At 34.9% G+C, this 19,508-nt stretch overlaps 1 protein-coding gene across 4 annotated transcripts; it reads left to right on the top strand.

The window, feature by feature from the left end:
* Positions 1-1,524: 1,524 nt before the first annotated feature.
* Positions 1,525-18,802, top strand: LOC100527932 (putative folylpolyglutamate synthase). Of its 4 annotated transcripts, none has more exons than NM_001248896.2 (17): positions 1,525-1,743; positions 2,213-2,375; positions 2,734-2,930; positions 3,221-3,286; positions 3,580-3,689; positions 4,457-4,517; positions 7,528-7,611; positions 8,548-8,604; positions 8,776-8,836; positions 9,037-9,083; positions 9,252-9,329; positions 10,050-10,208; positions 10,548-10,877; positions 16,174-16,252; positions 16,646-16,801; positions 17,867-18,066; positions 18,563-18,802. In NM_001248896.2, exons 2-17 carry the CDS (start codon positions 2,228-2,230, stop codon positions 18,620-18,622), a joined length of 1,893 nt encoding a protein of 630 aa, NP_001235825.2. In that variant the 5' UTR covers positions 1,525-1,743; positions 2,213-2,227; the 3' UTR covers positions 18,623-18,802. The 4 variants fall into 4 exon arrangements, with proteins under 4 accessions (NP_001235825.2, XP_006574380.1, XP_014618739.1 ...); XM_006574317.3 differs by having other exon boundaries at positions 1,528-1,743; positions 16,718-16,801; XM_014763253.2 differs by lacking the exon at positions 2,213-2,375 and having other exon boundaries at positions 1,528-1,743.
* Positions 18,803-19,508: the final 706 nt, after the last annotated feature.

Here is a 19,508-nt window from a genome sequence, read left to right as displayed (position 1 = left end):
ATAATTTTAATTATTAGTTAAAAGGAAAGTATAATTATAATTCTTAGAATTGGGTCTAAATGTAATATAAAATAATAATATATTAAAATACAAAATTCACAAATTGTGTCTATAAGTATTTAAATAGAGATTATATTAATAGAAAATTTAATGGCTAATTATAAATAAGTATAATTATAATAAAAATTTGTAAATTTTCTATTAATGACTAATTATAAATAAAATTACATTTATAAATATTTAATGTGATTGATGTACAACAGAAATCATGTATACATTTAGTTGATAAAATAATTAAATTTATGATTGATTAAATATTTATTTATTGTGATGCATTTATGATAGGATCATTTAGGCAATAGAAATATATGCTATATTCATTATTATAAATTTAATCAATCTATTATATATATATATATATATATATATATATATATATATATATATATTAACTCCATTTAATAAATTTTTAGGGAATGAATATGAAATTCCATTTGACATTATAACATTGAACAAAACCATTTTTTATATGTAAAAAAATATAAATATATAATATACTAAGCTAGTAAATATATTTATTTATATTTCAATAATATTATGTATTTTTAAATACAAGTAAATAATTTAACCAACAAAAAATTTAATTCTAATGATAGGAATTTTAATTATCATATAATTTAAATTGATTTTTCATCATTATTACTATTTATTATTGTTATACCTATAATTACCTTCACAAGCTACCTTATGTTTTTCCATCATTATTACTATTTATTGTATGCATTTTTATGTCTATTTTATTCCTATAATTACATTCATAAATTATTAATTTATCTCTATAATTACTTTCATACACCATCCACTAACTTCTATTATCTTTCTTTTCATTAAAAAAACCATGAAAAAAAGAAATTAGACACGAAGTGTCTGTTTTCTCCTACTACTACTAATAATAACATTTAAATTTATGAACAATGAGGTTAATCAATTCAAAACTTCAATAATATTACATAATTGAAAATAATATCTTCAAATCGATCAAAACATCAGAACAGAAATGATTGAATAAAAAATTTATGAAAAAAATAATTAACAAAAATGTATTTTAATAAAACACACTATTTAAACAAAATTAAAATAAATTTAATTTTTCGACAAGTACATTTAATTTTTTTTTCATTAGAATAAAATCAAGTACATGTTAATATAATATAAAAAAATACTCAAATTTAAATATTTATACATTCATATTTATCATATTATTTTTTTAAAATTTTTATATATTTCATATAATATAAAAAATAATAAAAATCTAATAAATTTCAACAGGTTAAATATTTTTTAACATAACAACTATTCAATTAAAATTTAGTTAAGAAGTTAACTTAAATGAATAAGTTAAAAGATAAAATTAATTTTTTTATAATGAAAATGAAAAACTATTTTTTTTATAATGAAAATCAAAACCTACTCTAGAAAATACAAAACAAATACTTTTTGTCCATTTTTAAAAAACAACTGCAGCAAGCCACGCTTTCATTGGCGCGGGTGAAAAGAGAGGTCCAATCCTAAATGCGTGAACCTGATTTTGTATTACAAATTGAGAGAAGGTGGTGGAAGAGCTGATCGATTGCTGCTAGTGCTATGGCCAACCGATAGCATAACCATAATTTATCATTTCTATTCCATCCATAGCGTCTACCGCTAACAATTCAGATTATCATGGCTTCTCTTCTTCTCACTGTGAGTCTCTTACTCTTTCTCTCCCTAATTCGAAACATGTCGTTATAATAATGCTAATGCATCTAAGTTTGTAATTTTTTTTTAATGAAGCAGGAATAAAATTATATAATAATAATATCTATAATGCGTCGCGGTTTCATTCCTGATCTGCAAATCCTAACAGTTTTGGTTTTATTTGTCTTTGAATCATTTCATTTTAAATGAATAATTTGTGGACTGTTCCTAACTCTTAGACTCTGGTTATGGTCATACTTGAATTATGAATGGCATATATGAGGTAAATAAATGTATAGCTATTATTACTTAGGAAGATGAATGGCAGATATGATGGAAAGGAATGTCAAGTTTATCACAAGGGTGTGTGAGTCTGTCACTTTGTAATTTCCTTTTTCTTAATTTCCCAATCAGAATGTCTGGCTGTGTTGGTTTATTTTGGTAGTTTTCGATTGTGGTAATGTTTGCTTTGCAGGGTTAATATATACTGATGATAACTACTAGCAATATTTACACTAAGTGTGGGATGGTAGGAGTATCACATTTCCCTTGGGGGCATATGAAATCCACCGTCAAGACAAAATGGGTTTATTCTTGTTTACCTGCATTTACAAGCATAAATAATTTCGCAGGGCAAAGTAAGCTCTTATTCCTAACAGAGTACTAGAAGTTGTTTTCATTCCATTTTGTTATTTTGCTATGATGTTTTTTGAGGTATATGTGTGTGTTGTCATTGTTTCATTTCAAAACATTGCATTTCCCTTGCATGTTAGTTTTCAATTTATCCTTTTCTATTATTCAATTTTAAATATTAATTACTTTTCAGTTTTTGTCATTTGGTGTTGGACGCATGAACAAACAAGCTTTTCTCTAGTTTCTATTATGAGATTTAATCAACTGAAAAAGTATGAAAGAACTTGTACTCGTATGACACTGCAGGGCTTGCAAAAGCATAACATTGAGTTTCTGAAAATTTCTCGTGGCTTGATGTTTTAGGATTTATATATAAGACGTCATCTGAAGTTCTTTTTGAAAGGGAAAGCAATGCTGTCACAGATGGACGATTGCAAAATTTCCCAGTGTCTTCATACGAAACTGCCATGGAAAAAATTTCCTCTCTTATTACTCGCCAAAGGCGTGGGGAAAAGCCACCGATTTCCAACAAATTAGAAATAATGTCATTGTATCTCAAGGTAATATGCTGAACTATTTTCCAAGAATTTTGAAGTCATAGTGATGGCAGATGATTTGATGTAACTATAACCTTATAATTAGCATAGTTTTGTCTTGGTGTAGTCTAATTTTCTCCCAAGCTATCCACCTGATTGTAAATAAGGAAGAAAATAGAACAAAAGCGAAATGGGTTGTGAGATTGGAACTCAACAGACTTGAAATTCTTTATGCATTTTACCAATTAGGGAAAAAATGATCTATTTCCTAGGAGTCACTTCTAGTAGAAAATAAATGCATGTTTTCTATACAGATATTGGGTTTGGATGAAGATATAAATAAGCTCAACATTATTCATGTGGCAGGCACAAAGGGGAAGGTACTCTTTCCATAATTTGTCATATATTTTTATTCATTTTATCAATAATTGGCTTGTTGAAAAGTTTATTCAGACAATTCTGTTTTTTGCTTCAAGATTCAGGATCAAATTACTACTACTATTATGAAAATTATATATATCTTTTAAATAAGTTGGTGCTTGTCTTATGATGTTTGAAATAAAGAGGTTACACAACAGATATTTAACCAATTTATAGTTGTATAACAGAAAGGACATCCCTAATATTCATTTCATCCTTCATTTCCCCTTTTTGTCAATGGATTACTTATCAGGGTTCAACATGCATATTCTGTGAGGCAATATTAAGGGAGTGTGGCTTTCGCACAGGAGTTTTCACATCCCCTCACCTAATTGACGTGCGTGAACGATTTCGTATAGACGGGTTAGTAATTGAAAGAAATAACTTGTCTAGAATGGCTGATGGAGTATCAGCATTCCATTCATCTATTCTGATCTCTGTCAGTCTTTTTCAATAATATTTTTCTCTCATTCGCACGTGCACATGATACACACACTCTTCTTACCTCTCATTTACTAGAGCGCATGAATGTACAGCACAGATATATTGTTGATCCTGGTAAACCACCATATATCAAGAGTTCAAAAATTGTTACTCAAAACAATGAACCTAGATGAATAAGAACACATCAACACTTCAGTTGACTAGGTTCTGTTCTTTCTTACTGTCATAATAGTATCTTGTGAAAGAAAACTGTATCGAGATGAACTACTCTTGGCCATAAGATATTTCAATTATGAATGCTCACAAAGCTTTATTAAGAAATATCATACCTTTTTCTCCATGAGGAATTGGACGGTAGTCCATGCAAGCATCTCTGGACATTATTCAGCTGTACATTCATTATATTGTTAATAAAGCCTTCACCCAATAGCAAGTTCAAACTTCAAACAGATGAAGCAACTAGGGCTACCTATTTTTGAGATGAAATGCAATGACATTTCCTTCTGAAAATCAGTCCTAGATTACGAAATATGGATTTGCAAATAGAATTCTTTTGATATTCATATGGAAAATAATTGATGCCAATTTGTTTGTACAGTATTGCAGTTAGTTGCTTATTCTGCCTTTGCACTTATTTTTGAAAAGTTACATAGGATTAAATTCTGAGTTGTTAATTATCTCTGTAGGATTGACATATCTGAAGACAAGTTTTTACAGTATTTCTGGGATTGTTGGAACCGATTGGAGGTATTGTTTATTACATTATTTTTAGACTCTTGAACTTTCTTATGTATATCTTAAATCCAAGCATTGCTTTAAGCAGCATCATTGCTTGTATTTTGTGAGATTATGTCTTGATATTATTCCTGATATTGTATTTAGTATTAGAATATTTTATTTCCCATTAATTAGTAATTGATTGATCTTGTAATCAATACTGATTCATTTTATATATTATAAATAGCATGAGGTGTGTGGTCTACATTGACACAACATTACACAATAAACCCTGTTATATGGCATCAGAGCTAGGTTTTTCTTGAGAGAGGAATAACAAAAACTTTGGACCTACTGTCCTTGGTGGACCTTTCTGCTTGTCCCCCGTCTTCCGATGACTGTTTCTGCATCCCGGTGGACCTCTATGCTAACTATCCCTCTTTTCGGCTATTTTTCCCCTTTTTGCCGCAACATTCCTTTCACATAAACACTAACACACATGTTGTGAGAGAGCTTATACTACCACTGAGCTGCCATCTCGCTGGCGTGACCCTCCGTTCCAAAGTGCCTCTCTCCAGTGAACCCAACACCGCCAACTGTGACCTCTTCTACCGCCTATGATTTTTTCCAGGAAATCCCCAATGAACAAAATGTACCTTTTTCCCTTTTTTTATTGAAGATACCAAAACCACCACAAATAAAAACTACTAAAGAGACTTACCAGAAGGGCTTTTTAAGTTTCCAAAAATTGAGGATACAGATCAAGAAATTGAATTTCAATTATTTGTAGAAATATATCAATTATTAGAACCCTTGATAAACGAAAAAGATGTTGTATATGAATCGCTTACATATTCTGTTGAATTATATGTGTCTGAGGGATTAATTTGGAAAAGTAGTAGGGAAAGATAATTTTCTCGTACACTTTCCCTTCTTTTTTAATTGGTTTTGAATAGTTTTCTTGTACACTTTCCCTTTCCGATGTGTGACCCATTCTTCGACGACCTCCCTGCCATGCTCCTTTTCCTCCGGTGAACCTATTTAGCCTTTGTTCGGCTCTGTTTTGCCGCTGTTTGGTGGACCCACAGTCCAGCGACAACACCATCATGCTTCGTCTCTTTCCAACGACTTGTTTAAGCTTTTCCGGTGACCTTTTTGAAAATTGGCACGCCGTCCGTGTGGCAGCCAACTCAAAGCACTGCCACACGCAGCCCCATGCAGGGCCCTGGTGTGTGAAGTTCACGCACACGGCGCATGACGCTTCTTCGACCAGCGTCACACTGATCTTCTCTCCCTCCACCTCAAGGCATCCCCGGTGGATCTTTTTGCCTTTTTCACGAGTGAACAATACCCGTTGCCATCGCAAAGACCGCCACATCGTCCATGTGCGCTACCAACTCAAAACACTACCGCACACAGGGCCCTGGAGCGTGAAGGTCACGTACACGACGCATGACGCGTCTCCAGTGAGCCTCCTTTAGTTTCTATCGAGTTGACCACATTTGTAACAAACTCGATTCATATGACATATGCTCGAGCTTGAGGGAGATTGCTAGATTGCATTTATCTTTACATTATCTTGTATTTATTATTACATAGAAACCTATAATTCTGATTTCTCCATTATAAATAAACATGAGATGTGGTCATCTAAGACACACAACATAACAGTAAAACACTGTTATATGATATTAGAGCCCTATGGTTCTCGTGCGCAACCAACTCAAAACACCGCTGCATGCAGCCCCACGCAAGGCCTGGCACGTGAAGTTCAGGCACATGATGCATCTCCAGCAAGCGTCACATTGGTCCCCATCATCATTGCGGGCCTTCGTTGGCTGCTGCGGAGCCATGTTTATCCAGCACAACCACACGACTCAAACTGCCTTTAGTTTCTATCAAGTTTACCACATTTGTAACAAGCTTGGTTCATATCACACATATGCTCGAGCTTAAGGGGGAGTGTGAGATTATGTCTTGATATTATTTCTGATATTGTATTTATTATTAGAATATTCTATTTCCTATTAATCAGTAATTGATTGATCTTGCAATCAATACTGATTCCTTTTTCAGACTATAAATAGCATGAGGTGTGGTCTACATTGACACAACATTACACAATAAACCCTGTTATATATTTACACTTAATAGAAGAATTGTCTATTTGAGTAATTCGGCTTTTCCCTATCGGTCTTCTGATAATATACTTCAATGAAGGGAAAGAGCTAACATGTAAAACCCCTTCTCTTTGGATGATGTTCAAATGAGAAATGGAAATGGAGAGACACTGCAAGCACTTCAAGGGGATTGATTTATCCCTTCCCGAACCGCACATAATTTTCCAATCCTTTGCCTCTCTTCTTATCTTTTTATCCTATCCCCACTACCCAAATCTGTTTCTTGCCCCCACCTGGCATGTGAATTGGTTGTTTATATTGCACCCTCCCAATACTATGGGAATGACAGAAATGGGCTTTAGGCTTTGATACCATTTTAGATTCCTTCTTAAAATCAAATGGCTTAAGTGAAGTTGCCCAACAGATATATAAATCACATCCCAATAATTGAGGCCGGCTATGTGGGATTTCCCAATACTATGGGACACTAGTGCTAGCTGTTGGGGAGTTTATGATATACTTGTTCAATTTTTCTATTTTGATCTTCTAAATGCCCATAAACCATTTTAATTTTGAGGATAAAAAGGGAGAGAGCTCTGTGTCTGTGATTGAAAAGATAACATGTTAACTCATAGCAAGCTTCATGATTATTATTGCTTACAAAGCTACTACTACTTTTAGAGTAAAAATTCTTGTAATATGTAACAGAATCATATTAAAAGTAATTTATCTTTTTCTTCATTGTCCTTCAATATCAATGAGAAATTGTAACTTCCATACAGTATATTTCAAATTTAATCATTGAATATTTATGTTTCTGATGTGAAACCATTTGTTAGAAGAAACAACGTAACTTGAATATATTATCCAATGACATATTCTGGTGGCAGTGTCTCAATTCCTGAAGCTTAATTTCACAGGAAAATACAACAGAGCAGCTTTCAATGCCACCACTATTTCTGTTTCTTACTATATTGGCCTTCAAAATATTTATCTCTGAACAGGTAAACCATGCATATCAGTTTGTTATTGAATTTCTTACTAAATTGTCCTTGCAAAATTGCTGTATATCCCTGTTTGCAGTAGCTAATGTGAAAGATTTGATGTTATGAACTTGTCATTTTCTGGATCAAATTTTCACAAGCCACTAGCCAATAATTACAAAATTCTTTTACCTGTATTGTTTTGGAGGTGAAAGATTAAATTTGTTCTGAATAATGCACTAGCAAATCAAACCAGTTTGTCCATGCTTTCTAATTATAAAGAAATTCTTCTGTCATTGCTAGAATACGTCTTTACCTTTATTTCCCTGCAGCATGCTTGTTGCACTCTAGAAAACTGTTTACTTCAGTGATAAATGTTGTTTTCATAAAGGATATCACTGCCTGTTACCTTACATACTCTTTTAAGTAAAAATAAAATAGAACCTAAATTACTTAGATCTTTTTGTTTGCTATCTCTACATGGATGGACTACTTTTTCATCTCAGCTGCTATATATTTCTTGCATATGTGTATTTTAAGTAAAAATAAAATACTGCCTGTTTGTTATTTTTATCTAAAACTATCAACATGATTCTGAAATTAAATGGGTTTGAATACTAAATTTTCCATCATTTTTCTAATAATCTAAGATGAAATAATGAATATTCTATTTTCTTTGATCGCAATAACATTCTTGTGTTCCTATATGTATATTTGCATCTTCATAAAATTATTATGTTTTGCTTCAGGAATCCTTGCACAACCTTTACCTTTTATATGCTGTATCTTTTATTTATGTATAATGTGCTCCTAGTTCTTACAATTTTTTTTGGCTTTTACCTGCAGTTTATTGCTTACTAATATTTACTTATCTGCTTATGTTATCATTCTTTATTCTTCTTTTCTCCACTTTTTCCTTCACTGCTAATATTCCATTTCTATGGTTCCCATTCATAGGTTGATGCTGCCATAATAGAAGTTGGTCTTGGAGGCAAAGAAGACTCAACTAATGTGGTAGGCATTTGATGTATGGTATCACAAATTTATTTCTTAACTTTTGTTGTTAACGATAATTCTTGTTTAATATATTTTCTTGAACTAATAAAAGAAAAGTGTTTAAAGAAATTTCTACCTGTTGCATTTGATTTATGACAATTACATTTCAAAATGATTATGAACTTGCAGATTAAAGAACCTACTGTTTGTGGCATTACTTCTCTAGGCATGGATCATACTGAGATATTAGGTAAGTATGTCTCATACTTTCTGAACATTCTTCCTGATGCTTTGCATATTGTTTACTGAGAGCATAACATGTTCCTGTGTTGGCAATGTGGTTTCATCAAGTTAACTCTCAGTTTTATTCTTCATCTTTTGTGTTTTTTCTTCAACAGTGAATTGACCTCAATATATGGAAAAAGTATTTAAATTACTTCATCTATGCAGGAGATACTCTTGGACAGATAGCTTCACACAAGGCAGGGATTTTTAAGGTATTAAAATTCTACTCAACCAACCAAACTTGCACATTGATTTCTATGGAAATAGGCTACTTGTTGTAGTACTTTAATTCTATTTATGTGTTTGTAATTGTATGCCCCCTTTCCACCCTTCTTTTTTGCCTTATCTTCTGAAAAATTGATGCCTTCCTATTCTTGAAGCCTAAGGTACCTGCCTTCACAGTACCCCAACCTCCTGAAGCAATGGATGTTATCCTTGAGAGGGCCAAAGAACTAATGGTAAATCATTGTTCTAAATCACATCAACCATTATAAATTGCATCAAGGAAAGAGCATTATGAAGTTGCCTCTTATCAATACATTTTCTTTTATTATTTTGATGAAAACAGATGTAGAGTTTTTATGGTCAGAAACTCCTATGGTCAGAATCATCCGTGGTGTATTTGAAACTCACGGTTTCAGTCAAACAATGCCTCTGTTTCTTCCTCTTTAACATATTGTATGGGTGTGTGTGAGTGCACGCAAATAATTACATCCCCAAACTTGTCCCCATCCCTACTTTGGCAACTTGGGAAAATCCTGAACCCAATCAAAACAGGTTTTTGCCGTTAAAAGTTAGATCGGAGTTAGACGAGTATCCACAAGTTCGGAAATTGTCATGTCTAGTTGTTTTGAAGGACAAGCTTTTGGTAATGTAATCAATTTTCATAGAGTCTGTGATTAAAAAATAAATTAATAATGAAATAAAAAAACTGAAACTTTTGATGAAACTTCATAATTTGGCTTGGTCTGACCATCTGAAAGGTTATCTTTCTCATCCTTTCAGTTATATGAAATCAAGTACTTCCTGTAGTTTAGATTTAGAGCACTGATTTAGTAGGAAAAACATAAAGGCCAGCAATCATACAATCATGCTGGAGCATGAGCAACCTCACATTAGCATACGAGTCTCTTTACTGTTAATGCTATTAATTGTTTTCCTATTTTCAATGGCTGCAGGTTCCACTGGAAGTGACTGAACCTTTCGATTGTAAACAAATGAAGGGATTAGAGCTTGGTTTATCTGGTGATCACCAATTCTATAATGCTGCTCTTGCCGTCTCACTTTCTAGATGCTGGCTTCAGAGAACAGGGAACTGGGGAAAAAAATATCAAAAGGTTAGTTAAAATTCTACTTTTGGTTCATGAACGATCTAAGTAAATGTTTATGGAAAGTCTTGTAAGTCATAATGCTTTAGAATCTAAATACATTGGCAATAATTATGCTATCAGTACATGTCATGTATAAGAATTTTCAGAATGAGTTCCTTGTCAGAGTCAGATTTTAATACCTAGGTGGATTAGCCAGTAATTTTTTCTTTTCACTTCATGTGTGTGTGGGTAATGATTGCTTTTTTTTTTTTTCACTTTAAGATTATTCAGCCTGCTTTTCTTTCATTGTTTAAGATTATATTCCATTTTCACCTAACGTTTTTCACTGTATAATACAATTTACAGGATTCTAATTTGCCAGATGAGTTTATTAGAGGACTTTCAACTGCCCATTTTTCTGGAAGGGCTCAGATTGTTTATGACTCTTCTCCAAATTCTGACTGCTCAGAAATCTTGTCTAAAAATTGTGGTGGAGAGTTGATATTTTATTTGGATGGAGCTCATAGTCCAGAGAGCATGGAGACTTGCGCAAAGTGGTTCTCTAATGCCGTAAAAAGATATGAAATTTCATCACATTCATCTTTTGAAGTAGAAAATGCAGAGGAATCTTTAGAAAATGGTCACTTCCTACATGAAAGCAAGACATTGGAGCAGCTGGAGAAATCTTTTAGGCGGGTAGGTATTCTTAAAATTATTGATTGTTGCAGCCGTTCCCGGAGCTTAACCATTATTGTACTTGTGATAACAAAGTATATCCTTTCTTGGATGCTTTTTTCCTCATTTTTAAGTTATATTAACGCAATCCTCAACTACCTGTTTTATTTTTTGTATTATATTATTCATTGTTATTGAGATTTCTTGAATCTAACTGTTGAAAATCAGAATATAATATTCTGATTCTATTAATATTAGTGGTTTATAGGCACATAATCTATGATTTAGAGGAAACAAAATATCCTCTATTAATGTGTAATTTAATTAGCTTATATAAACACATATCTGCTGTTCACATAATCTGTTATAATTGACTGAAAACCATGTGCTAGAGTACATAGTGGATGTGTGTTTATATAAGCTAATTACATTAATTACACATTAGTAGAGTATATTCTGTTTCCTCTAAATTACAGATTATGTGCCTATAAACCACTATTATTAACAGAATCAGAATATTATATTCTTGTTGCATATCTTTTGGGGTTTCTAAATTAGATTTGTATGCATCATTACTAAATATTTTTTTCTTGTTTTAGAAGTCAGCAGACATAGACTAGACTAGGCTGTCACATAGACTAGGCTAGACTGTCTTTTCCCCCTTTCTCTCTCTTATGCTTTGTACTCTATAAATTGTAAGCTGAAATATGAATATCAAGAGTCATGTGAGTAAAATTTTCTCACACTTAAATTCAAGTTGGTATCAGAGCGGGTTTCGGCCATCACCGTCGCCGCCGCCACCGTCCGCTGCCTCCGGCCACCGTCCACCGCACTCCGGCCGCCGGAATTTTTTTTTGGGTCAAAATGGCTACTTCTGGTCCTGTTTTTTCATTTTCTGGAATCCCAACCATTGCAACTGCCAAGCTCAACTGGAAAAATTATTTGTCGTGGTCTGCTTCAGTTGAGTTGTGGTTTCTTGGTCAAGGGTACCATGACCACCTAGAGAAAAACGTCAATGTTGTTCCAAATGACAAGAAACTTGAATGGGAGAAGGTAGATTATCAACTATGTGCTGTTCTGTGGCAATCAGTCGAGTCAGATGTTTTGGAAATTCTCAGATCTTTTAAAACATGTCATCTTTTTTGGAAGAAGGCCCAAGAGATCTTCGCCAACGATATTCAAAGCCTATTTGATGCGACTGTGAAAGTTACAGCTCTCAAGCAATCTAACCATGACATGATTGCACATATGGGTAAAGCTCGGGCAACAGTAGAAGAGCTGAGAAGGTTTCTTGTGGCTGATTCGTTGGAAGAGGTGAATAGGAAACTGGACAAGTTCTACATGGTCCTTATCTTGAGGAGTCTACACTCAGATTTTGATCATTACGTGATCAGGTCCTAGCTGGAGATCAAGTCCCATTGATGGATTCTCTCATTACTAGGCTTCTCCGTGTACCTCATGCGTTGAAGGATGAAAATCTCACTGATGCTGTGGAAACATCAGCCATGGTGGCACCTCGTGGGAGAGGGGGAGGCCGTAACAGTAGAGGAGGCCGCAATGGAAGAAGTGGACGTCCGCAATGCACATATTGTAAGAGGATGGGCCACACTCAAGAAAATTGTTACTCTTTGCATGGCTTCCCTGACAAAGAGGCACATGTATCCAAGTCAGAAAAACCTGAGTCTAAGTTTTCTGATGAGGAATACCAAGAGTATTTGAAGCTCAAGTCCGAGAAATCCAGCAATCAAGCATCATCTTCATCAGTACAATGTTTCTCAACAACATGTGTTTCTCAATCAATCGGAAGTCCTAGCCCTTGGATACTTGACTCAGGTGCCTCTGATCATATCTCTGGTAACAAGTCTTCCTTTTCATCTATTTTCTTTCCAAAGATTCCTCACCTTGTTACTGTAGCCAATGGGTCCAAAGTTGCATCTTAAGGAAGTGGTCAAGTATCATTATCTCCTTCATTGAAATTAAATTCTGTATTATTTGTTCCTCAGTGTCCATATAATCTAATCTCATTAAGTTAGTTGACTCGCTCATTAAATTGTTCAGTAACCTTTACCGCTAATTCCTTTGTTATTCAGGAACATGGGACGGGTCGACTGATTGGAGAAGGACGTGAATCACGAGGACTGTATTATTTAGAATCCAGCTCTCCGATATCCTGTTTTGCATCCTCAAAACCCAAACTTTTGCATGATCGTCTGGGTCACCCAAGTTTATTCAAGCTGAAAATAATGGTTCCTAGTCTTAAAAACCTTCAAGTCTTAGACTGTGAGTCTTGTCAACTAGAAAAACATGTTAGGTCATCATTTCCTCAAACTGTACAAAGATGTGATTCGGCTTTTTCTACCATTCATTCTGATATTTGGGGACCAAGTTGTGTTACATCTTTTGGTTTTCGATATTTTGTAACCTTCATTGATGAATTCTCCAGATGTACTTGGGTTTATTTAATGAAAGATAGATCTGAACTTTTGCCCATATTTAAGTCGTTTTGCAATGAGATTGAAAATCAATTTGGAAAAACAATCAAGATTTTCAGAAGTGATAATGCAAAAGAATATTTCTCTCATGATCTTTCCTCTTTTTTATCCTCAAAAGGTATCCTACACCAGTCCACATGTCCTCATACACCTCAACAAAATGGCATAGCTGAAAGGAAAAATCGTCACCTTCTTGAAACTGCTCGTTCCCTAATGTTAAATTCTAATGTTCCTACACATCACTGGGGAGACGCAGTGCTTACTGCGTGCTTCTTAATTAATAGGATGCCTTCTTCTCTTGAAAACCAAATTCCTCACTCAATTATCTTTCCTCACGACCCATTGTTTCATGTCTCTCCTAGAGTGTTTGGTTGTACTTGTTTTGTCCATGATCTTTCCCCTGGTTTAGACAAACTTTCAGCCAAGTCAGTAAAATGTGTCTTTTTGGGTTATTCTCGTCTTCAAAAGGGTTACAAATGCTACTCTCCAATCACAAGACGATATTATATGTCTGCAGATGTAACCTTCTTTGAAGACACACCTTTCTTCTCATCCTCTGTAGATCATTCTTCTTCTCTCCAGGAAGTACTGCCAATTCCTTGTCCTCTAGGTAACTCCGACCAAAATGTCAATGAAGTCCCATCTTCTCTACCAAATTCAATTGAAGTTGTCTCTCCACCTCTGCTTACATATCATCACAGGACACGACCAGCTGATTCTATAGTACCTGAAGCCTCCCCTCGTGATTCTCATCCTTCTCCAACTAGTCCTCCAACCATGGATCCTGCTTCCTCACCTGTCTCTCATCACTCTGAGTCAGCCTGGCTCATTGCCATCCGAAAAGGTACTCGATCTACTCGCAACCCTCATCCTATTTATAATTTTTTGAGTTACCATCGCTTGTCTCCTTCATATTCTTCCTTTTTTTTCTCTTTATCCTCACACCATGTTCCTTCTAATGTTCATGAGGCACTTAGTCATCCTGGATGGCGACAGGCTATGATTGATGAAATGCAGGCCCTTGAAAATAATGGTACTTGGGAACTTGTTCCTCTTCCACCTGGCAAGAAGACTGTGGGTTGTAGATGGGTATATGCAGTTAAAGTTGGGCCTAATGGTGAGGTTGATCGGCTTAAGCTCGATTGGTAGCTAAAGACTATACTCAGATTTATGGCCTTGATTATTGTGACACCTTTTCTCCTGTGGCTAAAATCACCACTGTTCGTCTGTTTCTTGTTATGGCAGCCATGCGTCATCGGCCTCTTCATCAGCTTGACATTAAGAATGCTTTCCTCCATGGTGATCTTGAGGAGGAGATTTATATGGAGCAACCTCCTGGGTTTGTTGCTCAGGGGGAGTATGGTCTTGTTTGTAAGCTGCGTCGATCTCTCTATGGGTTGAAGCAATCCCCTCGGGCTTGGTTTGGTAAATTCAGTCATATTGTTCAACTTTTTGGGTTGAAACGAAGTGAGGCTGATCATTCTGTTTTTTGTTGTCATTCATCCCCTGGGAAATGTGTTTATTTGATAGTATACGTTGATGACATAGTGATTACAGGGAATGATGCTACTAAGATTGTTCAGCTAAAGGAGCACTTATTCAGTCATTTCCAGACCAAAGACCTGGGATATTTGAAGTACTTTCTTGGTATTGAGGTGGCTCAGTCAGGAGATAGTGTTGTGATCTCTTAGAGGAAGTATGCCCTTGACATTTTGGAGGAAACAGGCATGCAGAATTGTAGACCTGTTGATAGCCCTATGGATCCAAATTTGAAGCTCCTGGCAAATCAGAGTGAATTGTGTCCTGATCCCGAGAGATATAGAAGACTTGTGGGAAAACTCATTTATCTCACCATTACAAGACCTGATATTTCCTTTGCTGTTGGAGTGGTGAGCCAATTTATGCAAAATCCTCGTGTTGATCATTGGAATGCTGTTATGCGTATTCTTAGATACATTAAGAGAGCTCCAGGACAAGGATTACTTTATGAAGACAAAGGTAATACACAAGTATCTGGGTATTGTGATGCAAATTGGGCTGGTTGTCCTATGGATAGGAGATCCACATCCGGATATTGTGTTTCCATTGGAGGGAATGCTATCTCTTGGAAGAGCAAGAAACAAACTGTTGTTACCCGGTCCAGTGCAGAGGCTGAATATAGATCTATGGCCATGGCTACATGTGAACTTATGTGGATCAAACAACTAATTCAAGAATTGAGATTCTGTGAAGTTGGGCAGATGAAGTTATATTGTGATAACCAAGCCGCTCTCCATATTGCTTCAAATCCAGTCTTTCATGAGAGAACCAAACACATAGAAATTGACTGTCATTTCATTCGGGAGAAGCTATTGTCCAAAGAAATTATCACTGAGTTCATTAGCTCTAATGATCAGCCAGCAGATATTTTGACTAAGTCGTTGCGAGGACCTAGGATTCAGTCTATTTGTTCCAAACTTGGTGCATATGATCTATATGCTCTAGCTTGAGGGGGAGTGTTGAATATCTTTTGGGGTTTCTAAATTAGATTTGTATGCATCATTACTAAATATTTTTTCTTGTTTTAGAAGTTAGCAGACATAGACTAGACTAGGCTGTCACATAGACTAGGCTAGGCTGTCTTTTCCCCCTTTCTCTCTCTTATGCTTTGTACTCTATAAATTGTAAGCTGAAATATGAATATCAAGAGTCATGTGAGTAAAATTTCCTCACACTTAAATTCAAGTATTCTCATTTTCAACACTGATAAATTATCACATGAAATTCTTTTGACCATCTATTTCATTATTAATTCTCTCCTGATATTCAGCATTGATTAATTGTAGATTCTTCTATTCAATTGCTTAGATGTGAGAAATCCCCATATTTTGCTTCCACGGCTGGTAAATACATGCGCTTCTTCAGGTATTCCCGCTTCAAAACACTCATATTTTGCTATTTTCACTTTCTACAAGAAATCATCTATCTTCATTAAGTGAGTGGTGACTTTACCTTGTTTTGTTTACATATAAAATTTGTGACTGGATTTAACAATAAATTAGATAGTACATTGAACCTTCTAGCACATCGGTTGAGTTGACCCTCTTTACATATGACGGAGAAACTTGTTACCAATATATTCTATATGAAATGCTACACTACGTTTAGATAATCTTCTGGAAGAAAAAATTTGAAAAAAGAACGTCCCAGCCATTCTACATATCTTCTTACCTCACTATTTGAGAAGTTTTTGTGTGTGCACATGCCTATGATGTTCATTGCACTAATGCAGTCAAAACTTGTTGAAACCTTGCATAGGTATTTATTTCTCAAGAGCACTTTTTGTCCCAAATATGTCAAAGTATAGTAAGGTTACTTCTGGTGCATCAGTTATTTCTTCTGATCTCCATGGCATAGACCTATCATGGCAATTTAACCTCCAAAGAATCTGGGAGAAGATTACGCACGGGAAAGGTATGCCCCATCTTTTCAGCTTGTAACATGTTCTTTGTCACTCTAGGGACCTCACTGTGATGTCATTATGCTTGTGTCAGTCATATTGTCTTTCATATAGCAAATGGATCTTTCAACATCCAGGGGCAATAAGACAGTCAGATATCAATGTCTTGAATTTTTTATTGTCTGTTGTCACGGTAGTCATTGGAGGATTTCCAGAGGCTCAACTGACAGAAACTGGATCAGAAACTAGAATGAAATGAGATTTTGTTGGTCAAATCCCTAATTGCCTATCTCAATCAATGTGATATTAGAACGAGCAATGGCAAAATTTACAACAATACTGAATAAAACTCGCACGTATTCAAGGGCCTGGTCTGTCCCACCCAAAACTAATGTTCACCAACGAACTTCCCCTATCAACTACTGCTCCATTTATAACAGCCTAACTAATTACCTATTCTAACAGGTTATAAAGCCTACTCTCAACTGTCGAGGCCTAACTAACTGGCTCATCCTAAACATCAACTTTTTCCTCGTCTTTTCATTTTGCATAAGCATGTCTTGGAATGGGGTCACCTATGTGGACTATAAGTTTGTTTCACATAAAAGTAGAGCTATAACTTTTTGGTGCTTCATCATGCGTCCATGCATCCAGTAGAGTGGTCTTGACAATGACATATATACGTGTGCCTCAATAATCAGTTGAAATATTTATTCTTAGAATTTAAAGAGCAAATCCATTTAGTTACAATGTTGGTCTTCGTTCAACATCCTTATTATCTTGTAAACAAAGTTGAAAATATTTCCAATGGAAATTCAACCAAAAGATGAGACACAAGATACTGTTTTAGATGTGTTCTAAATTCAACATTGATTGCTATCATCAAGTTCTACAAAATTAGACTTTGGATTATGCCTAGATAAAGATAAATGTAATGACAGCAAATTGACTGATGAAATTATTTAGACAGCCCATAACAAAATTCCTTAAGATCATGCCAAGATGCTGCCTTAGATTACCAAGCATTCTTGACAAAGCTTGACTTTTTCTGACTCGTGCATTATTTTATTTATCTTCAGAAATGACCACTTTGCTTGAAAAGGATTTCAAGATAGATAACAAGGAGATCTTACCACCTCATGAATTTCTTTACGATGATGCTTCAAGTGGCTGCCATTCTCATAACTATCTGGCACGCAGTGCAGTAATTCCTTCATTGCCATTGACAATAAAATGGCTGCGGGACTGTGTTAGAGACCATCCTTCCACAAGACTTCAGGTAACAATAATATGGATGGTACTTGATTCTTATATTTGACTTGGTTGATGCATGGATACTCAGTGCTAAATCTCAGTTCCTCTTTAACCGGGAACATCCTAGTAAATCCCATTAAGCTAGTAACAATCAAATTTTGCTTCTCTTTCTCTCTCTTCCCTTTTGTAAACATGACCTCCTTGGTATACGAGACCTCTTGTCTACCATCATGCTCCTGAAAGTCAACTTTATTCTGTTGTTCTGTTTGTTCTACTCTTTTCCTTGCCTTATCCATTTCACCATCAATGCCAATGGTGTTACCCTGCGATGTAATATTTTGGTTAACCACTGGTATGTATAATTGCTATTTGAAGATGGAGAATTGTGTTTCCTTTTACCTTCTGCTTGCTTTCCTTGTCCCTCGTAATGGGACCGAGAGAAGTGTTTTTCTTTTTCAATCCACCTACCTACCTATGATACTGCATGTATTCTGAGAGCCAATTCTTACCAATGGTTGCAGGTTCTTGTCACTGGATCACTGCATCTTGTTGGAGATGTACTAAAGCTCTTGAAAAGATGATTTAAATTGAAGAATATAAGTGCCTACCTTGGCTCTGGAAACTTTTATTGCACCAAAGAATTGCCATTCTTTCAATCATTTAAGCAGATACTGAGCTCATGTAATTGCTCAATGGTGTGACAATATTTCATTCTTTACAAATATGAGCAATTTTATGTGCATACTACTTTTCAGTTTTCACATCATATCCTAAATGCTGAAAAACGTGGGGGAAAAGAATAGGCAAAATTAGTAAACCAAATTAACCAATATTAAAAGGCTTTCATTGTTAATCTCGAGAAAGTTTAGTCCCAGGACAACACGGGATACTAGACTCTTCCCAACATTTTTATTAGTAGTATTTAGTAAAAAATGAAACTATGATTTTTCTAGTGTTTTCAAGGGAAAAAACGACGTAAATAACAAAACAAAACCCAGCAAGTAATAATGAAACTAGACTTGGTATTTATTTCCAAATATATATAATCTCGTCAACCCAGGACCTTTATATGCAATCTGGTTAGCTCATGAGGCCATTGAACCTTGATTTTGGGATTGAACTCTACTGGTATTATTGAAATTATGTTTGATCTGAGACGTGAGGAATGTGATACTTGGGCAATGTGTGCTGGGAAATTATTTGTGCATGTGTTTGTGTGTTGATTATGGAAGTGCCTGGTGTGATTAGGGACTATGAAATCCTTTTGGGGGGAGATTAAATGGACTCGATGCATGAGTGCATTTGTAGAAATTAAAATTTAATTCTAGTGTCAAGTAAGATTCATTGTGACAAACAATGAATAAAGACTTAATAAGAGTGTGAATCTCATAAGTTATTCAACTTAGTATCATCCAATGAATGGAAAAACCAGCTTTCTTTAATACCAGACGTGGACTCATCCAATGC

Source organism: Glycine max, chromosome 2 (genome assembly GCF_000004515.6).
Source record: "Glycine max cultivar Williams 82 chromosome 2, Glycine_max_v4.0, whole genome shotgun sequence".
Lineage (NCBI taxonomy): Eukaryota > Viridiplantae > Streptophyta > Magnoliopsida > Fabales > Fabaceae > Glycine > Glycine max.
Note: the sequence above shows the minus strand (reverse complement) of the source record. Positions and strands in the feature narration are given on the sequence as shown.